We start from the raw sequence: 17546 nt of genomic DNA, 5'->3' as shown, positions 1-17546 counted from the left end.
CCGGGAAGAACACGAGGCAAGGGCGCTCTTCCGTGGTATGAGGGGTTTTCAGACTGGAACAACGACTACAGAACCCGTGCGAGAAAGAAGATTGCGGAGGAGAAGAAGAGGAAGATGGAGGAGGAGCAGAGGAAGCGGGACTATGAATGCCTTCAAGGCCTAGAAGCAAGTCAAGCGGAATTGGCAGTCAAATTCCAGCGGCAGCAGGAGCAGATCGACTCACTTACCCATCAAAGGGGGTCTCAGCAGCTGCAGCAGCTAGCGGATGATCCAGCATTGGATAGCACCGGCCCATCCATGCCGAGAAGCAGCGTGGGTTCCGTCCCGGACGACCCAATGCTGGGTAGATACCCCGTGGATGACATCACGGAGAACACTAACTGCGAGCTACACGTCAAAACGAAGAATATATCCATGAAGGTGGCGGACGGCTGTGCTTTCACAAATCCCCCCGAGGCAACCTTCCATTGCAACCCGATTCCAGCGGGCTTTGCTCGTGTCGTGGTTGATGAGGTGTTGGACCCATATTCGGGGCTACAGCTTGATATTGCTGGAGGTGACGGAGAGCGCTTTCTCGGAGAGGCCAAACATCATATCATCCTATGGAAAAAGGATTGCATCATCTTTCCAAGGCCACCGACACCGCGTCACCCGAGTCCTCGTCGAAGTCCGCCACCGAGTCAGCAGACTCCCGCTCCTCCAAGTCCGGCAAAGTGTCAGGACAATCCTCCTCCTCCAAGTCCGGCAAAGTGTCAGGACAATCCTCCTCCTCCAAGTCCGCCACAGCGTCATACGTCCACTCCTCCTCCAAGTCCGGCACAACCTCAGGCCACTCCTCCTCGTCCAACTCAGTCCCGTCAGCCGTCTCCGCCGCCTCATCAATCACAGAGACACCCCGCAGCTCTGGTGCGTAGCCGTACGAGTCGAGGTAGTACAGGAAGTACAGGCGGAGGCAAGCGGTATAAATATGGTCCAAGCCTGAATGCTCTTCCGCAGAGGTCTTATGACAAGTCCGAGGAGGAAATCACAGCCATATCGAAGGCCAAGGTGGAAGCCCATTTTGCACCGAAACCGCCACCGCCGCCAAGGGAGAAAGTGCCTGAGGAAACGATTGACCACTTCATTCGTATGGCTCAACCACCAGCTTCCAAGCCTGTTGACACAGACTATGAGCGCCACATCAGGAAGTTAAATCGAGCATGTCTACAGAGGGAGGCGAGCACGTCTACATCGGGATCGAGCAAACAAGAAGCAGCTGCCAAAAAATGCGGGAAAACCATTCCCCAGCTAGGAGAACAGGCGACGCAATCGATCGCCTCGCTTGTTGTGCCAACAACAGGTGACAGTACGCGCCCCCAATATTATTGTGGGCAAACATTGCATGTTCCCGAGGTGGGCAATGTGGTAATAACGGAGGAGCATATAATGCAGGCTGAAGTTCTCAACATCACTGTTGGACAACTCCTCGAGATCGAGCCCATGCCTTTGCTTAGAGAGGATGAAGTAAAATGGAAATATGTCCGGGGCCAACCTTTGGTCGCGCCAGACAAGGTCAAGAACCTCCCAACGAGAATGTATGAATTGCATCAATGGTACATGAACATTACCAAGATTTCAGATCGAGTGTCCCTCATGGTGAATGTCAAGAATGACCATTACTACCATGAGAAAGCTGGGTCCGTTGAGTATTTAGAACTGTTTCAGTTATACAATAAGGAAGCACTCGACAAATCTATCGTCAGTTGCTATTGTCTGTAAGTGATTTCTTTCTATAATTTAAGTCTCAAGCTAGCTGTATTGATCCTTTTGAGATCAATCATTACCTGTAATTATCCTCACTATATTCTTTTCTGTGGTATTATGCAGGATGAAGATATATGAAATGAGAAAAGGTGGACGCTATGGCATTGGGTTCATTGACCCAAACACCGTTAATGAATTCACATGGAAGATAAGTGAACGTTATGCAAAGGAAGTAGAGGATAGCATGCTAGAGTTCTTGAAGCGCCTCAAATACAATGAAGATATACTACTTCCTTACCACTTTGGGTGAGTCACACTGTCTTGTACTACAAATTCTCTGTTTTTGCCTACTAGCTAGCTACATGTTTTTGCTAACGTATGCCCGCTTAATTAAGACATGTAAACGTGTGTGCATGCAGATTTCACTGGGTCCTGTGTATCATTAAAGTTGACGCCGGAACAGTTGAAGTACTGGACTCACTAGTCTCAAAAAACACTGACTTTAACATCTTGTATGGGATAGTCAACAGGTAATTTCAATCATTATTAACTATATATCTCGGCCTATTTAGTTCGTCATTTCATGATATGAACTATTTAATAACCCCTTTATTCATTTTCTTTGTCGGCGGGCAGGGCTTGGGCAAGATTCATCAGCGTCACGCCCGGCGAATGGAAACAAAAGCTTGAATGGTTTCGACCCAAGGTAAGTAATTAAGTAGTACTAGCTAGCTAGCTAGCTGCCATCTCTTTAATTATCATGCTTGATTAATTTTTATCTGATCAAATTCCATTCTCGTAAAGGCCCTGAAGCAGGCGCAGGGGACTGATCTGTGTGCATTCTGCGTTTGCGAGAACATTCGCATGATGGCGTCCGAAAGGAGCAGATCTCAAAGACAGCAATGGGTACGCTTGTCAGAACACTATTCACAAGTTTTACACCATTATCGATATCTAGCTAGTCACACAACTAATACACATGCATATTGATCTCCTTCTTAACAGTTCAAAGAGGTGCGGGAGAAGCTCATAGAAACGGAGCGCGTAGAAGCACTTCAAGAGGAAATAGCGGGATTTTTGCTTGACCAGGTCATAAATCCGAATGGAGAATTCTATTACCCGCTACCGCCCCAATGAAAACCACTTTCAACTGTCATCGTGCTCCGAAGGCACCAATTAGACTAGCTCCGCTGGCAACATTCATATGTAGGAGAAATTGTATATATCTATACATGTGTGTATGTGTGAATTAATTAATATGGTGGTTTAATTTGTGAGACATTGATGTGATATATATATGCATGATTGGTTCTACTAGAAATTATATATATATATATATATATATATATATATATATATATATATATATATATATATACACGTGTACAATGTGTAGTATCGTAAAATACCAGCAAACGAAAAAGAATTAAAATGGAAACACAAAATTAAATGAAAAAGAAATCATAAAACTAAAAACCCTCCAAACCTTATAGTACCGGTTGGTCTTACAAACCGATACTAAAGGGCTCCAGGTCCCCGGAGCTGGCTCGTGCCACGTGGTTGCCCTTTAGCACCAGTTCATGCTGAACCGATACTAAAGGGGGGGGGGGCTTTAGAGACCACTAATTAGTGCCGGTTATGTAACCGGCACTATAGGGCCTTACGAACCGGTGCTAATGCCCGGTTCTGCACTAGTGGTGGAAGGCAAGCTTGGCAATACGGATATGTAGATCTCCTACCATTGTAACCGACTCTATGTAACCCTAGCCCTCTCCGGTGTCTATATAAACCGGAGGGTTTTAGTCCGTAGGACACAACAACAATCATACCATAGGCTAGCTTTTAGGGTTTAGCCTCCTTGATCTCGTGGTAGATCCACTCTTGTACTACCCATATCATCAATATCAATCAAGCAGGAGTAGGGTTTTACCTCCATCGAGAGGGCCCGAACCTGGGTAAAAACATCGTGTCCCTTGTCTCCTGTTACCATCCGCCTAGACGCACAGTTCAGGACCCCCTACCCGAGATCCGCCGGTTTTGACACCGACAGCAACCAACACCGATACAGGATTGCTGGGGCGAACAGCACAACAAGCCAAAAAGAAAAAGAAGAAGAAGCAAATGCCAACAACGGCAGCTCAACAAGCGCGGATGACCCGCCACCGCTACGCCCACCAGAGAGAAACCACTACAACCCGAGGCTCCGAACCACCGCGAACAAAACAGCACCTCCAAGAAGGAAAGCGACGCCGACGACGCTGCTGCTCGGACATGTCCTAGGGTTTTCCTGGCATGCGGAGGGAGGTGTGGGATGGATATCACCGACACCCTTCAGGAAGGAATGGTGGCACCCGTAGGTGTCACCGCATCAGAGCCGAAGACCGGCAAAGATTTCTCCCGTACTCCAATCCCCACCGCCCAACGGACCAGAGCCGATCAGCCAAACCGCCGCCCACCACCATGCACCATCGCGGTTGCGCCACCACCCATCCCACCTCACTCCGAACACTCACACAAGGCCAAGAGGACCGGAGAGAAGCGCCCCGCGGAGGGAGAAGCAGCACCGAAGCTGAACGGGAGGAAACCACCTCCACCGTCGTCGTGCGGGGGGATAGAGCCTCCGGCACCGTCGCGGTAGCCGTCCGGACGCGGCAGTAAGGCATGCCAGGCCACCCCTGGCCCAGCCAAGTCCGAAACGGGCCCGCTAAGCCCCGCCGACACGCTGCAGCAGGCCGGCGATGGCGCCGCTAGCACCCTGCCGCTCATCACTGCTCTCCCGCCTCCCGGAAGCCACGAAGCAGACCCACCCCGCCAGACCGCGCCGTCGCGTCGCCCCGCCGCCCCGCCAGATGGGGCCCGAAGGGCCCAGATCTGGGCCGAGCGGGCGCCGCCAAACCGCGCCGCCGCGTCGCCCCGCCGCCAACGGCGACGCCGCCGACCAGAAGTCCGGCCCCGCTCGCGCCAGGAGCCCCCGCCGCCGCGCTGGACCGTCGCCGCCTAGAAGCACCACCCGGGGTCGCCCCATCCCGCGCCGGTGGACACCCAAGAGGGGAAAGGCAGGGGGCGCCACCACCAGCGTCGCCCGGGCCAGGCCCGCAGCGGGCGCCGGCGACGGCGGCTGGGAGGAAGGGGGAGGGAGAGTTGCGCGGGGGAGGAGGCTGGACGCGACCGGCCGCCCGCGGGGGCGACGTGGTCGCGGGAGAGGAAAGGGGGACTCCTCAAGTCCAATCAACACCATCATAGACCGGCCCGTTGTAGACCAATGCAACACCGCGTATGTTTCATAAACATAGCCTCTGTTTCGAAAGCGCGTTGACAAAGGACGGCATGCGAGCCCTCACTTGGACGTGTGTCATGCAGGGGAGGCAGCGGACGCGGCCACTGCGATCTGCCGGATGATGTTAAGCTTTTCGTCAAATTCTATCAGATCCGATGGTTCGCGAGGCGGCGGACCTTTAAAAAGATCCGCCGGCCGGCGGGTAGCAGCCCCCAGTAGATTTTTCTTTTTGAGATGTCGCCCGAGGGAATTCCCTATTTGACGCGCGTTGCGTCAAGCTGTCGGCGCTTCGCACGGGCGAAGGGACCGAGCGACGCGATGGGCCGGCCCATTATACGTCCGTACTTCCTGTACTATATCATCCGGTTTTGGGAACTTTCCAGAAAGTTCCCTGAACCGGTTTATTTTCTTTGACCGGTTTTCCTTTTAATTTATGTTTTTTTTTCGTTTCCCCTTTTTCTTTTTGTGCTGCTTCTTTTTCTTCTTTCTATTTCCTTTTTTTTCTGTTTGTTTTTTTGTTTCTCTTTCCATTTTCGAGTTTATTTTTTCTTACTTCAACTTTTTCACATAAATGTTCCAACAACTTAAAAATGTTCAAATTTGAAAGTTTGTTTGTGAGTTCAAATTTTAGTCATAAATTCAGAAAATGTTCCATTTCTAAAATATTGTTCTAGTTTCAAAAAATGTTCCTATTTTAAAAAAATTGTTCGTAAATTCCAAAAATGTGCACGTTTTTAATTATTCAGGAGTTTTGAAATTGTTCAGTTTCAAATTTTTTTTCCCAAATTTCAAAAAAAATTCGGTGGTTCAAAACATGTTCTTGTTTTAAATAAATTGTTCGTGCATTTCAAAAAAATGTGCACATTTTCGTTGTTGAGTTTCAAAATTGTTCAGTTTCAAATTTTGTTCACAAATTTTAAAAAATGTTCGGCGGTACAAAACATGTTTCCGCTTTAAAAAATTGTTCGCAAATTAAAAAAATATGCATGGTTTCATTTTTTTTCAGGAGTTTCGAAATTGTTCAGTTTCAATATTTGTTCACAATTTTCAATAAATGTTCGGGCAGTTGAAAACATTTTCCCGTTTTAATTTTTTTCTTAAATTTAAAAAATGTGCACGTTTTCAGTTTTTGAGGAGTTTCAAAATTGTTCAGTTTCAAATTTTTGTTCACCAATTTGAAAAAACGTTCTTGTTTCCACATTTTCCAAATTATGCTCGTGTTTTCAAATTTGTATTGAAATTTCAAAAAATGTTCCTGATTTTTGATTAAAAAAATTAGTTTTATTTTTTTATTCGTAAATTAGAAATTTGTTTGTGCTTCAAAGATCCCTTCGTTTTTTCGGTAAGTTGTGGAGAAATATTAGTTCAAAAATTCAAAAAAATCACGGTTTATAAATTTGTTTGGAGTTTAATAATTTGTTCACAACTTGAAAGAATGGTTCACGTTTTTCAAAAACATTTCCAGCAGTTTCGATTTTTTTTGTTCTCATATGCAAAAAAAAGTTCCTGTCTATGAAAATATGTTCTTTTTTTGTAGGTGTACGAAAATATGTTCAGAAGTTCAAAAATTCGCACTTCTTCAAAATATACACTTACAGAAAAAATGTACACTTTCCTTAAATATGTTCGCTACAGTAACTATTACGGTTGCGCTGAGTTATTTGTGATGTACGCTGTTTTACTGCAAGCAAACCTATTTAGGTGGAGTGGCTGGGACAACACAGCCGTAAGCTATTGGTCGATGGTTCGATACCTGAGGACGCGCTTGCCTCTGCTTTTTTAGCTTATTTTCCTTACACGATGGGCCGGCCCAGTCCGGCTGCGTCGCTGCCTCCCTTGTGCGTGGCGACGCCAGTTTGACGCAAAGAGCGTCCAATAGGAGCTCCCTCGCCCCAGTAGATAAACTGAAAATTGAAAAAAAACCTGACCGGAAGCTAGTGGGCCGGCCCAGATAAAACGCGGCTTTGGCGAGAGCTCTCGATCCCTCTCCCTGCTGGACTAAAAGTTGGAGCAGAGGTCGGCTCAAAAGAAAAAAAAAATAGGTTGGAGCAGGGGGTCCTTCCGTCGACATATCCAGCGGCGGCTGTTGAGTTTGTTTCGAAGGTACTTATGTCCGGTGTATGGATTCTTCAAGCCGCCCAGTTCCCTACAGCGATTCCGGCGCCGTTTTTATTGTCGATCTATTGTACTCCATCTGTTTTGGCAACCATATGGATAGCCCAATCCCTCCATCGGTTTTGGCAGCCATATCGATCTAGTACTAGTTGTGTGATCAGATCGACCAGTGTCAGTTAAATTTTGTTCCTTGCTCTTCATGCTGGCTTGAAAAGACCGATGACGAAGACCAAGCGCCGGCTGATGAGAAGCGATGAAGGGCAACAACGCCCTCACAAAAGAGCAACTAGGGCAAGTGAGTCCATGTCTGTTTCCCCTTTTTTTCTGCAAGCACAAATTCATAATAATAAAATTGACCCTTTTGTTAACTGTTCCTCACATGATTTTATTTTCAATCAACTAGCTTTGGATCGCTCGAGGCAATCCAGTCCAGGCGCCTTGGGTGAACTCAGTGAGCAAGTAGTTTCAAGATTGTGTAGGAGTCTTGTGTTGGTCGCCTCATTCCATGGTTGGTGATTATACTGTTAATGCTTCGTCATATTATTACCATGTTTTCTTAATCATCAGCTATTTAGTTTGCGCGTTTTATTTTCTCTCTGTAGGTGATAACAAGTTAGGGGAATACACAGGCATATGCATCGAAACCGCACGTCCTGATGCTACAAGTTTCCTGACATCAAGACGTTTGATTCCACTTACTTGGCCTACAGGGAAGATCACTGAAAAATTAACGGTAACTTTTTCTCCACTTTCCTGGATTATTATGCTAATATACAAGCTCTGTAACCATTAATTCGCCTTGCGCTCGCCTCAGATTCAAGTACGCCTTCCGAACGGCCGGATTGTCACTGGCTGGATAGAGCATCCTGGGAGATATGTTGATTTTTTCATCGTCAACGTCAAGGACTTGTCTGGTTCTGATGCCGTGCCTATAAGCCTTGATCGTGACATGCAGTTTGAGCCTTATAGGAAGGTAGCAGCTGTATGGCGCGATTTCAGTTCAGGAGTTTTAAGGGCCACAAGCGGAGTTGATCTTGCCTCTCTCAGCGCTCTAACCAGTGAGACAATGTTAAGCACATGCCGGATCGGCAAGGTGAGCTCCTTCTGTACAGTCGAAACAAATAACTTTCTGTCAGGCGTTGTGCATAGCATTTTCCCTGTGTAACTTCATTGTCACTTTTGTGCTAGGCTGGGATTGGAGGCCCCCTTGTTGATTTTGATGGTAACTTTGTTGGGATGAACTGCTCTCGAACCAGAATGAAAAAGACCCCCTACGTGCGAAGGGAGCAAATCCTTCAATTCTTGGAGTATTACAGGATGGTCAGGTATGTACACTTTCAGTATTCATGAACCACCCTTCTCTGTTTGGCCTGTCCATGCGTCTCTCTTACTGCATCCTGTACTACTCCCTTTTTTTTTATTTGAGTTTGTGTAAGGTGTATCATTCTGAAAGCCAAACAGCAGCTTCTGATGTTGATGAGTTTATTCCCAAAAACTGCCCCACTAGTATTTTTTATACTTGTGTGTTTTTTCTTAATAATCTAAGTCTGTACTGTACTAAATTAAGGTCGTTATTTTAATGCTGGCATTAATATATATTTCTGGTACACTCGAACTTACATTTAAGAAGACCCGTGGGGAAATTGTTTAAGATTTTCAGAAATTTCTCTGCTGTGAAATTTCTGTAACTAATTTGCTCCCTTGTTCTGTATTTCCCTTGTTTAATACTCCCTCCGTTCGGAATTACTTGTCTCGGAAATAGATGTATCTAAAACTAAAATACATCTAGATACATCCATTTTCGCGACAAGTAATTCCGAACGGAGGGAGTAGCTCAGTTTCTGTATGGTCTTTGGCATCTTGTCTTTGTGGATTTATCACAGTGAGCTTTCTACATTGTGCTGCAGTGTTAGAGCTAAGGAAGAGATTGATGATGCTGAAGAACCCGGAATCGAAAGTGAGATGAAACAACTACTTTGCAGCATTCCAGGAGGTGAGCAAAATTATTTCATAGGATATTGACCTTATGTCCAGCATAATGCAGCCCCTGGACGCAAGAGGCGTTGCTGTGCCTTTTCGACGAGATGGGAAATCAGAATCATTTCCTCTTGCTTAGATAGTTCCTCATAGTGGGTCCTCCTTGTATAGAAGTCTAACAATCCAACAAATAACCAATCGAAGGTTTCAGCTCTAATTGGTTACATGGCCAAGCTGAAAGATATCTCCCAATTTTAGTTGATAAACAACCTAACTGGGAGATTTTCAATTTGAATTTTAAACGATTTAACTGGGTGATTATTGGGATACCGTCTGGTAACTTCGTGGACCTTGCAACTAGCATACAGTGTACCTGTGTTGCTGAGTAGTTCGATGTTTCACATGCACAGTTTTAATACTTTATCAAGCACTTCTAACTTGTATATCATGCTAGGCAAGCGTAAGATTCATTTTCTTGAAACAAATTTCGTCGACGATATCTGGAGTAAACTACCCAAAGGCGTTGCTTCAAAAATGTCTCGAAGGGTTGTCTCACTTGCTTCATTCAATGGTGATGGTTCTGTTGTAGTCATTACTTTTCCATGTTTTAATAAGTGGGTGATGATTAATAACTGAATGATTATCTGTGTAGGAGTTGCAAAATTCTTTGCTTGCACTGGTGTATTTGTAAAGTGCAATGCATGCTCTGCAACAATTCTGACTTCAGCAAGTTTGGTTAGAGTTTCTGGTGATGCACACAGGATTGATGATAACCTGAGGGTTGTTACTACTAATTTTTGTTTTTTGTTTTTTTGCCTTTCCATTTAGGATACTGGTTAACATGACCTTACTATTCCAGATTGAAGTTTGCCTTCCAAACGAATTTCGAGTCGTAGGGATACTGAACCGTTATAATTTACACTACAACGTTGCTCTTGTTGACATCATGGGGTACTGGGGCCCTCGTGAAATACAAATCAGCCGGCGTCAAGTTACCTCATGTAATAAGGTAATAGCTGTGGGTCGTCTTTTTACTTATCACAATATAATGGCTGCAAAGGGGAAGTTGTTGATTGGCAAACGAAGCAAACTCGATTGCATAGAACTTTGCGTCTCCACCTGTAAAATCACTAAGGTATTTCATGTGGACTTATCCAGTATCATCAACATGGAATTTTTTTATTATGAATGGAATTGTAACATAAGCCTTGTATGATGTTGCTTTTGTTTCGCTAGGCTGGGATTGGGGGCCCTCTTATTGACTCTGGTGGGAATTTTTTGGGTATGAACTTTTACCATGAGGAAGAAACTCCGTTCCTGCCGAGGGATGCTATTCACCGCCTATTGTTCAACTTAAATAAAGGATGGTATGTCTTCCAGCTTACACTTGGCTTTTTCATGGCCTAATATCTACAGGTTTTAGGGAGGTTGTCCCGTCAGTTAGGATCTCTGCACAGTCGTCTCTAGTTTCCTAATTTTGCTTGGCTTGAAATGACAATTATTGTGTATGCGTTATGCACTTCTGTGTGTTCAAATGTGAGAAAGTGTGCTACTTAGTACTGATGAAGTGATGTAATGGTGCATGATTCCGAATAACCTAATTCATCGGGTATTCCGTGCTTTGTCATTATCATACAGTTCTTATCTTCACCATCTCCCCCCACTCTCCTCTTGCCTTGTCTATTTTTTGTGCATTGGTTAAACTATCTCATTTTCTCATAGTAAAATTATTTTTGGGTGTACCTGTAGGACTAGAGCAGGTGATACTGTTGTTGAGGGTGACGAAAAGAGGTATTCTTTCTTACTCATCATGATACCATACCGTACCGTACATTGTTTCAGATAAATGTGTATTCAGTAACTTTTATGGTTTCTGAAATGGTTACTCAACAACAGATGCCTGTTGCCTGGCCCATGTTGGTCCCATGGAGATGCTGATACTATTGCCGAGGGTGGTGTAAACAAGTATTCTTTCTTACATTTCTTTATACTATCTAGTATACACTGGTTATTTTTTTAAATCTTTTCACTGATTTGTATACTTATTTTATTCATGACAGGTGGCCGTTGCCTGAGCCATATGTGCTCCCTGCTGATATACCTGAACCTACTACATTGGATTTCTACAAGCTGATTAGGATGCACTGTGCTTTTTAGTCCTGCTAGTGCTAGCAGTATTGATAATGTGTTCTTGTTGGTTGGCTGTCTGACCTCCACTCCAGTCTTTGTGTTGCTTGAGTTGTCCAATCTTTGTGTTGCACAATGAATGTAAATCAGTCTTGTGTAAACAATAAAGATCTTCTAAAAAAACAAATGGAAATACCATGTCCCCTCAGTTCTAGTGACACCGAAGAAAGTTGACACTGTATCTACAAACCATATAGACGAATAATAGCTGACGGCCCGACTAATTTGCTACAAAAAATTGTACTGTATCTATCAACCAAGTATTATCACCACGTCTGTTATTTGAGAAATTCAATCTCAAATGTACCACTTTTAGTATTCTATGTGGTTGGACTAGACATTAATAACAACTAAAAAGTAAAATGTCATAAGACAACGAAGAAAAAATGTCATAGAACCTTTTTAAAGGAGTACTCCTATACAGCGTCAGTTGCGGCATTTTGCGCTCATGCGCCGCGCTCCTGGGCCGGCACAACAAAGAAGACAGATCGCTTCGGTTGCTCATCCTTCAATCACACTGATATTGATCTTCACCGGTCAATAGTTAGCCTTTGACAAGTCGACCAGTGACATATGATTGCTTGAACGATGACAAGTGGCTTTTTCTGAAGAAAAGAATTCGAATCTGAAAAAGTTTACGAATTAGAAAATAAATTCACAAAATTAGATAAAAGTTCATCAATTCTAGAAAACATATATAGATTTGGAAAAAGTTCATGAGTACAGAAACAAAGTGCACGAATTCTAAAATGTTCACAAATTTGAAAAACTCATGAGTATGGCAAAAAGTTCATGGATTTAAAAAAAGTTCATAAAACCTGATAAAAAAGTTCATAAAATCTGGAAACAATGTTCGTGGATTTATAAAATTCATAGTTTTTTTAAAAGTGAATTTTTTTTGAAATGAAAGGGGTTTCCCCCCGCCCCAACTTTTATTGAAAGCCAAGGCAAAACCATCACGCACCGACTGTTTAACAGCGCTCGGCAGCAGCCTAAGAGTAGCTGCCACAGAAGGACCCATGAGCAGGGTTCAAACTACCCTATTACATCAGGTTTTTCAAACAGGTCCAAGACTGGAAGCATAACCAGTAAAAGCACACAGCTAGCCTACATCAAGATGAAAGACAAGCAGCAAACTAGCAATGCATGCCCCAGGTATGGAACCAGGACTCCTCCTCATTTTATTTTCTTCATCTCCAGGCGATTCTAAGCAATTCCCCTCTTCGGTAGTCCAGCAGCTTTAAGCACCGGAGAAGAAGAACACCCTGAGTTTCTGAGCATAAGATTTTCCATTGTCTGATCGTAGCCCCCAACAGATTCAAGACACAGTGTATACTTCGCCAACTTCACCCCTGGAAAACAAAATCATTGCGAAACGCCATAAGCTCCACAAGATAGCAGCAGCAGTTATATTCCAAAGCTTCACATTGTTTTCGTTTCCTCCACAAGGGGGATAACATAGCAAAAGAACCAGGTACAACAATCTTAAAGCATTCAGCCACCAGGTCCCAGACCTGCTTGGCAACAATGCAGCCAAAAAACAAATGTTGAATGGTTTCTAATTCATCACAAAAGACACATGTCTTATCTTCTACATGTCTACGTTTGGCCAAGTTGTCTCTAGTCAGACTCTTATTGTAAAAAATCAACAAAAGAAACACATGAATATTAGGGGAAACTTTAATTTTCCAGATGTCATCTCTGATCTCAGAAGTGATCCCTCCAAAGTTAATTAGTTTGTAAAAAGATCTTACTGAATATTTACCAGATGAGTCCAACCTCCGAACAGGCTGATCTGGTACATCAGACAAAACCACTTGCTTCACTATACTAATGAGCTCCTCCCATCTGGATAGAGTTTCCCCATTCACACACCTCCTAAATGTTAGTCTGAGCTCACCCCCAACCCACACTTGGGCCAGTGTAGCTTCTTCTTGTTGACAAATATCAAACAGGTCCCAGAAAACAGTTTTCAGGGGACAATCCCCAGCCCAGGTGTCATGCCATAAGGCAATGTTTTTACCATCCCCAGGGATCCACCTATAGAAATTTTTTGCTGCTGCCAAAGCCCAAGCTAGGCTTTTCACAAAGGGAGATCCCAAGGCAGTTCTAGTACTAAACAGATTTGGATTATCCACATTATACTTGTAGGCCAAAATCTTTTTCCAATCACTAGCTCTGTGTAACGCCCTCGATGCGGCTAAATCTCCCACGTGTCGAAGCACGACTTAGAGGCATAACCGCATTGAAAACAATGTCGCAAGTGAGGTAATCTACACACAACCCATGTAATACATAAGGGAAAGAGATACATAGTTGGCTTACAATCGCCACTTCACACAATTACATGAATAAAGCATTTACATCATCCAGATACAATCAAGGTCCGACTACGGAACCAAAATAAAAGAAAAACCCCAAATGCGACAAAGGTCCCCGATCGACCCCAACTGGGCTCCACTACTGATCAACTAGAACGAAACAACACAAAGGGCAAGATCTTCATCGAGCTCCTCCTTGAGCTTGGTTGCGTCACCTGCTCGGTAACATAGTCACCTGCAAACTGGTTTTGGAAGTATCTGTGAGCCACGGGGACTCAGCAATCTCGCACCCGCGAGATCAAGACTATTTAAGCTTATAGGAAGGATGGAGTAATGAGGTGGAGCTGCAGCAAGCGTCTAGGATATATGGTGGCTACAATCGCAAAAGAGAGCGAGAAGAGAAGCAAGGCACGGTCGTGGAGCTAGTAGCGATCAAGAAGTGATCCTGAAACTACTTACGTCAAACATAACTCCAACACCGTGTTCACTTCCCGGACTCCGCCGAGAAGAGACCATCACGGTTACACACGCGGTTGATGTATTTTAATTAAGGTCAACTTCGAGTTTTCTACAACCGGACATTAACAAATTCCCATCTGCCACATAACCGCGGGCACGACTCTCGAAAGTTTATACCCTGCAGGGGTGTCCCAACTTAGCCCATGACAAGCTCTCGCGATCAACGAAGGAATAGACCTTCTCCCAGGAAGACCCGATCAGTCTCGGAATCCCGGTTTACAAGACATTTGGACAATGGTAAAACAAGACCAGCAAAGCCGCCCGGATGTGCCGACAAATCCCGATAGGAGCTGCACATATCTCGTTCTTAGGGCACATCCGGATAAGTCAAGCTACGAGTAAAACCAGGCCTCGAGTTTCCCCGTGGTGGCCCCGCAGGCTGCTCGGTTCGGACCAACACTCGAAGGAGCACTGGCCTGGGGGGGGGGCTAAAATAAAGATGACCCTCGGGCTCCGGAAACCCAAGGGAAAAAGGGCTAGGTGAGGCAAATGGTAAAACCAAGGTTGGGCCTTGCTGGACAAGTTTTATTCAAAGCGAACTGTCAGGGGGGTCCCATAAATCACCCGACCGCGTTAGGAACGCAAAATCCGGGAACATAACACCGGTATGACGGAAACTAGGGCGGCAAGAGTGGAACAAAACACCAGGCATAAGGCCGAGCCTTCCACCCTTTACCAAATATATAGATGCATTAATAATATAAGAGATATTGTGATATCCCAACAAAAATCCTGTCCACCATGGAGAAATCTTCAACTTCACCTGCAACTAGCAACGCTATAAGAGGGCTGAGCAAAGCAGTAACATAGCCAATCAATGGTTTGCTAGGACATGGTGGGTTAGAGGTTTGACATGGCAATTTGGGAGGCTGACAAGCAAATGGTAGGCATCGTAGCATTGGCATAACAAAAGAGCGAGCAAACTAGCATAGCAAAGATAATAGTGATTTCGAGGGTATGATCATCTTGCCTGAAATCCCGCTAGGAAGAAGAACGAGTCCAAGAAGAAGACAAACGGTCGTAGACGAACGAATCCTCACAACTCCGGAACGAAACCGAAGCTAACGAGAGAAGCAAACCGGAAAGAAGCAAACAATATGGTAAACACACAAGCATAAACATGTCATGATGCACAAACAAGTATGATGCATGTCCAGTTTAATGAGGCATGGCATGGCAATATGCACAAACAACACTACAAGTTATTGACGGAACACCGCATCAATTATTTAGTTCTCTCTCGGTTATGCTACCAAACAATATTAAGTGTTATTAAACATGGCAAGGGGTGAAGCATAACAAAAACTATACCATCTAAACAATTTAAATGGGCCGGATATAAAAACAACAAATCCGATAAATCCCCATATGCATTTAGCAATTTAATGCAACAACAAGTTTAAACATTTTAAATGTTGTTATCATGATGCGGATGACATATACAAGTTATATGCAATTTTTATGAAAAGTTGACATAAGCATGATAAGGAGCATTTGGTCACCATGGCGGAACGAAAAGGGTGCCGCGGCGGCGAAACAAAAATGGTGCCACGGCAACATATCCGAAAATGATGCCACGGCAACATATCGGTTCCGGTAGCTCACGGAGATACCGGTGCAAAAGGAGGCGTGCGGATGTGCGGAACATGCTAGAGATGGTGGGGTGATCCCGGTTACCGGGTTCCCACGGGATAGTGGCATGGAAACGAGTGACAATTCGGACACGGTGCAAACAAGTGGTACATCTCATACATGCAAGGGCATCTCATCGCGGTCGTCTCGGGTTATACCTTCGAAGCGTGCATTTTGGGCGGAACGAGTTCGTCGAGGGAAGTAGTCGTTCACGGGCCATAGTGGAGGTAGACGTTCACGGGTCGTCGTGGGAAGTAGTCGTACACGGCGTAGTGGAAGTCGTTGTTCACGTGGCGACGGTAGTTGTACACGTTTTCGTAGATGTTCAGGTCGACGGTAGTTGTACACAATCGTTATTGGACTTGATGGATCCGAGGGCTCCGGGCGTCGTGGTACTTGGCATCAGAAAACACACGGAGTGGGTACACGAACTTGGCGACAGTGATTCTTATGCTCACGAAACGGCAAAGAGACACAGCAGTGGAGCTCCTGTGGTGTCAACGAAGATGGTCAGAAGCGCTTATGCTCGCAGCGGTGGGCGGCAGGCTTGTTTGAGGAGTAGGCGGCGTTCAAACGAGGCTCCTGGCTCGGGAACGACGGGCGCAGGGAAGGCCAGCAGCGAGGACTTGGCGCGGCGGAGCGCTCCAGCAAGGCAGCGCTGGCGAGGCAGAGGACGGCGGCTCCGGCGATTCGCCCATGAATCGGGACGAGGAGGCCATGGCCTCGGGCGCAGATGCAGGGGAGCACCGACGCATGGTTGAGCGAGGAAGGCCGGGGATGCAGATGACGGCGGAATCCGGCGAGGAGGCGGCGAAGATGGCCGGATCCGAGCCAGCTCGGGTTGGGGAGGCGAGGTAGCAGGCCGGTGGCGGGGCCTGGCGCAGGGAGGTCAAGGTTGCCGGCAGCAGAGGCTGCGACGCGGCCGGGCTCGGGCGCTGCATGCATGGTGGAGCAGAGGGGACCCGGGCGGCGGCTGCTGTCGTGCGGCGGAGGCGACGAGGACGGCCGCCAGGCTTCGAACGGCGACGAGGTGGAGGAGGCCGAGGGGGTCAAGCGAGGGAGATGGCAGCGCGAGGGAGGAGATGGGGATCGGGCGCGGATGGGACGGCGCCGGTCGCCGGCGTCAAGGCCCGTGGTGGAGCTCGTGGTAGTTGGTGGTGGCTCGGGATGAGGATGGACGCAGGGAAGAGGCGATCGGGAGAGGCAAGGGCGTCGCTCCTCTGTGCGTGCGTGCGTGGCGGCGGACAGGAACGAGAGGGAGAGATGGGGATCGAGAGGAGGGGATCAGGGTAGCTAGGGTTAAGGAGCTGGGGCCGGCTGGGCCTAATGAGGTGGGCTGGTGCTGTGGGCTAGGACGCCCAGCTGGGCTGGACTCTATCTCCCCCCCTTCTATTCTTTAGCAGAAAAGAATTAGAGAGAAGAGAAAGAAAGAGAGGGTTAGCGGAAGAATTTGTGCATAGGGTTAATTTACTTGGACTCACAAAAATGAGTTTGATCTAAGAAAAATAGAAAGACCATGATTGCAAGATTTAAATTCAAACTCATTTGAATTTAATTCAAATGGGTTTGAACCAGGACTTGGTTTTTGAAGTGTCCAAAAATGTTGAGGATTTAGGTGGGGCTTTGGAAAATGACGAAATGATTTATTGGACAAAGTTTGAGGTCAAGACGTGAGATAACAAAGGCATGGGGAATTATTTTGCAAGTGGGTTATGGTTAATTCCAAATAAATGGAATAATTTTATTATAGCTCCCTAATAATAATAGGAGACTTT

General features: G+C 45.8%; 1 protein-coding gene across 1 annotated transcript; it reads left to right on the top strand.

The window, feature by feature from the left end:
* Nucleotides 1-7354: 7354 nt before the first annotated feature.
* Nucleotides 7355-11269, top strand: LOC119321347. Its single transcript, XM_037595066.1, has 13 exons — nucleotides 7355-7430; nucleotides 7539-7643; nucleotides 7738-7868; nucleotides 7950-8228; nucleotides 8324-8460; nucleotides 9043-9128; nucleotides 9567-9683; nucleotides 9765-9892; nucleotides 9972-10247; nucleotides 10349-10479; nucleotides 10862-10903; nucleotides 11009-11077; nucleotides 11173-11269. The coding sequence occupies exons 1-13, from the start codon at nucleotides 7355-7357 to the stop codon at nucleotides 11267-11269; spliced, it is 1674 nt and encodes a 557-aa protein (XP_037450963.1).
* The last annotated feature ends 6277 nt before the right edge of the window (nucleotides 11270-17546 follow it).

The sequence above is a fragment of the Triticum dicoccoides genome, chromosome 6B (assembly GCF_002162155.2).
Source record: "Triticum dicoccoides isolate Atlit2015 ecotype Zavitan chromosome 6B, WEW_v2.0, whole genome shotgun sequence".
NCBI lineage: Eukaryota > Viridiplantae > Streptophyta > Magnoliopsida > Poales > Poaceae > Triticum > Triticum dicoccoides.
This window is presented reverse-complemented; position numbering and strand designations above follow the sequence as displayed.

Coding starts and splice junctions, on each gene's coding strand:
- LOC119321347 (XM_037595066.1), top strand. CDS start 7,355: ATGACGAAGACCAAGCGCCGGCTGATGAGAAGCGATGAAGGGCAACAA. Junction 7,431..7,538: donor CAAAAGAGCAACTAGGGCAA/GTGAGTCCATGT, acceptor TCAATCAACTAG/CTTTGGATCGCTCGAGGCAA. Junction 7,869..7,949: donor AGATCACTGAAAAATTAACG/GTAACTTTTTCT, acceptor CGCTCGCCTCAG/ATTCAAGTACGCCTTCCGAA.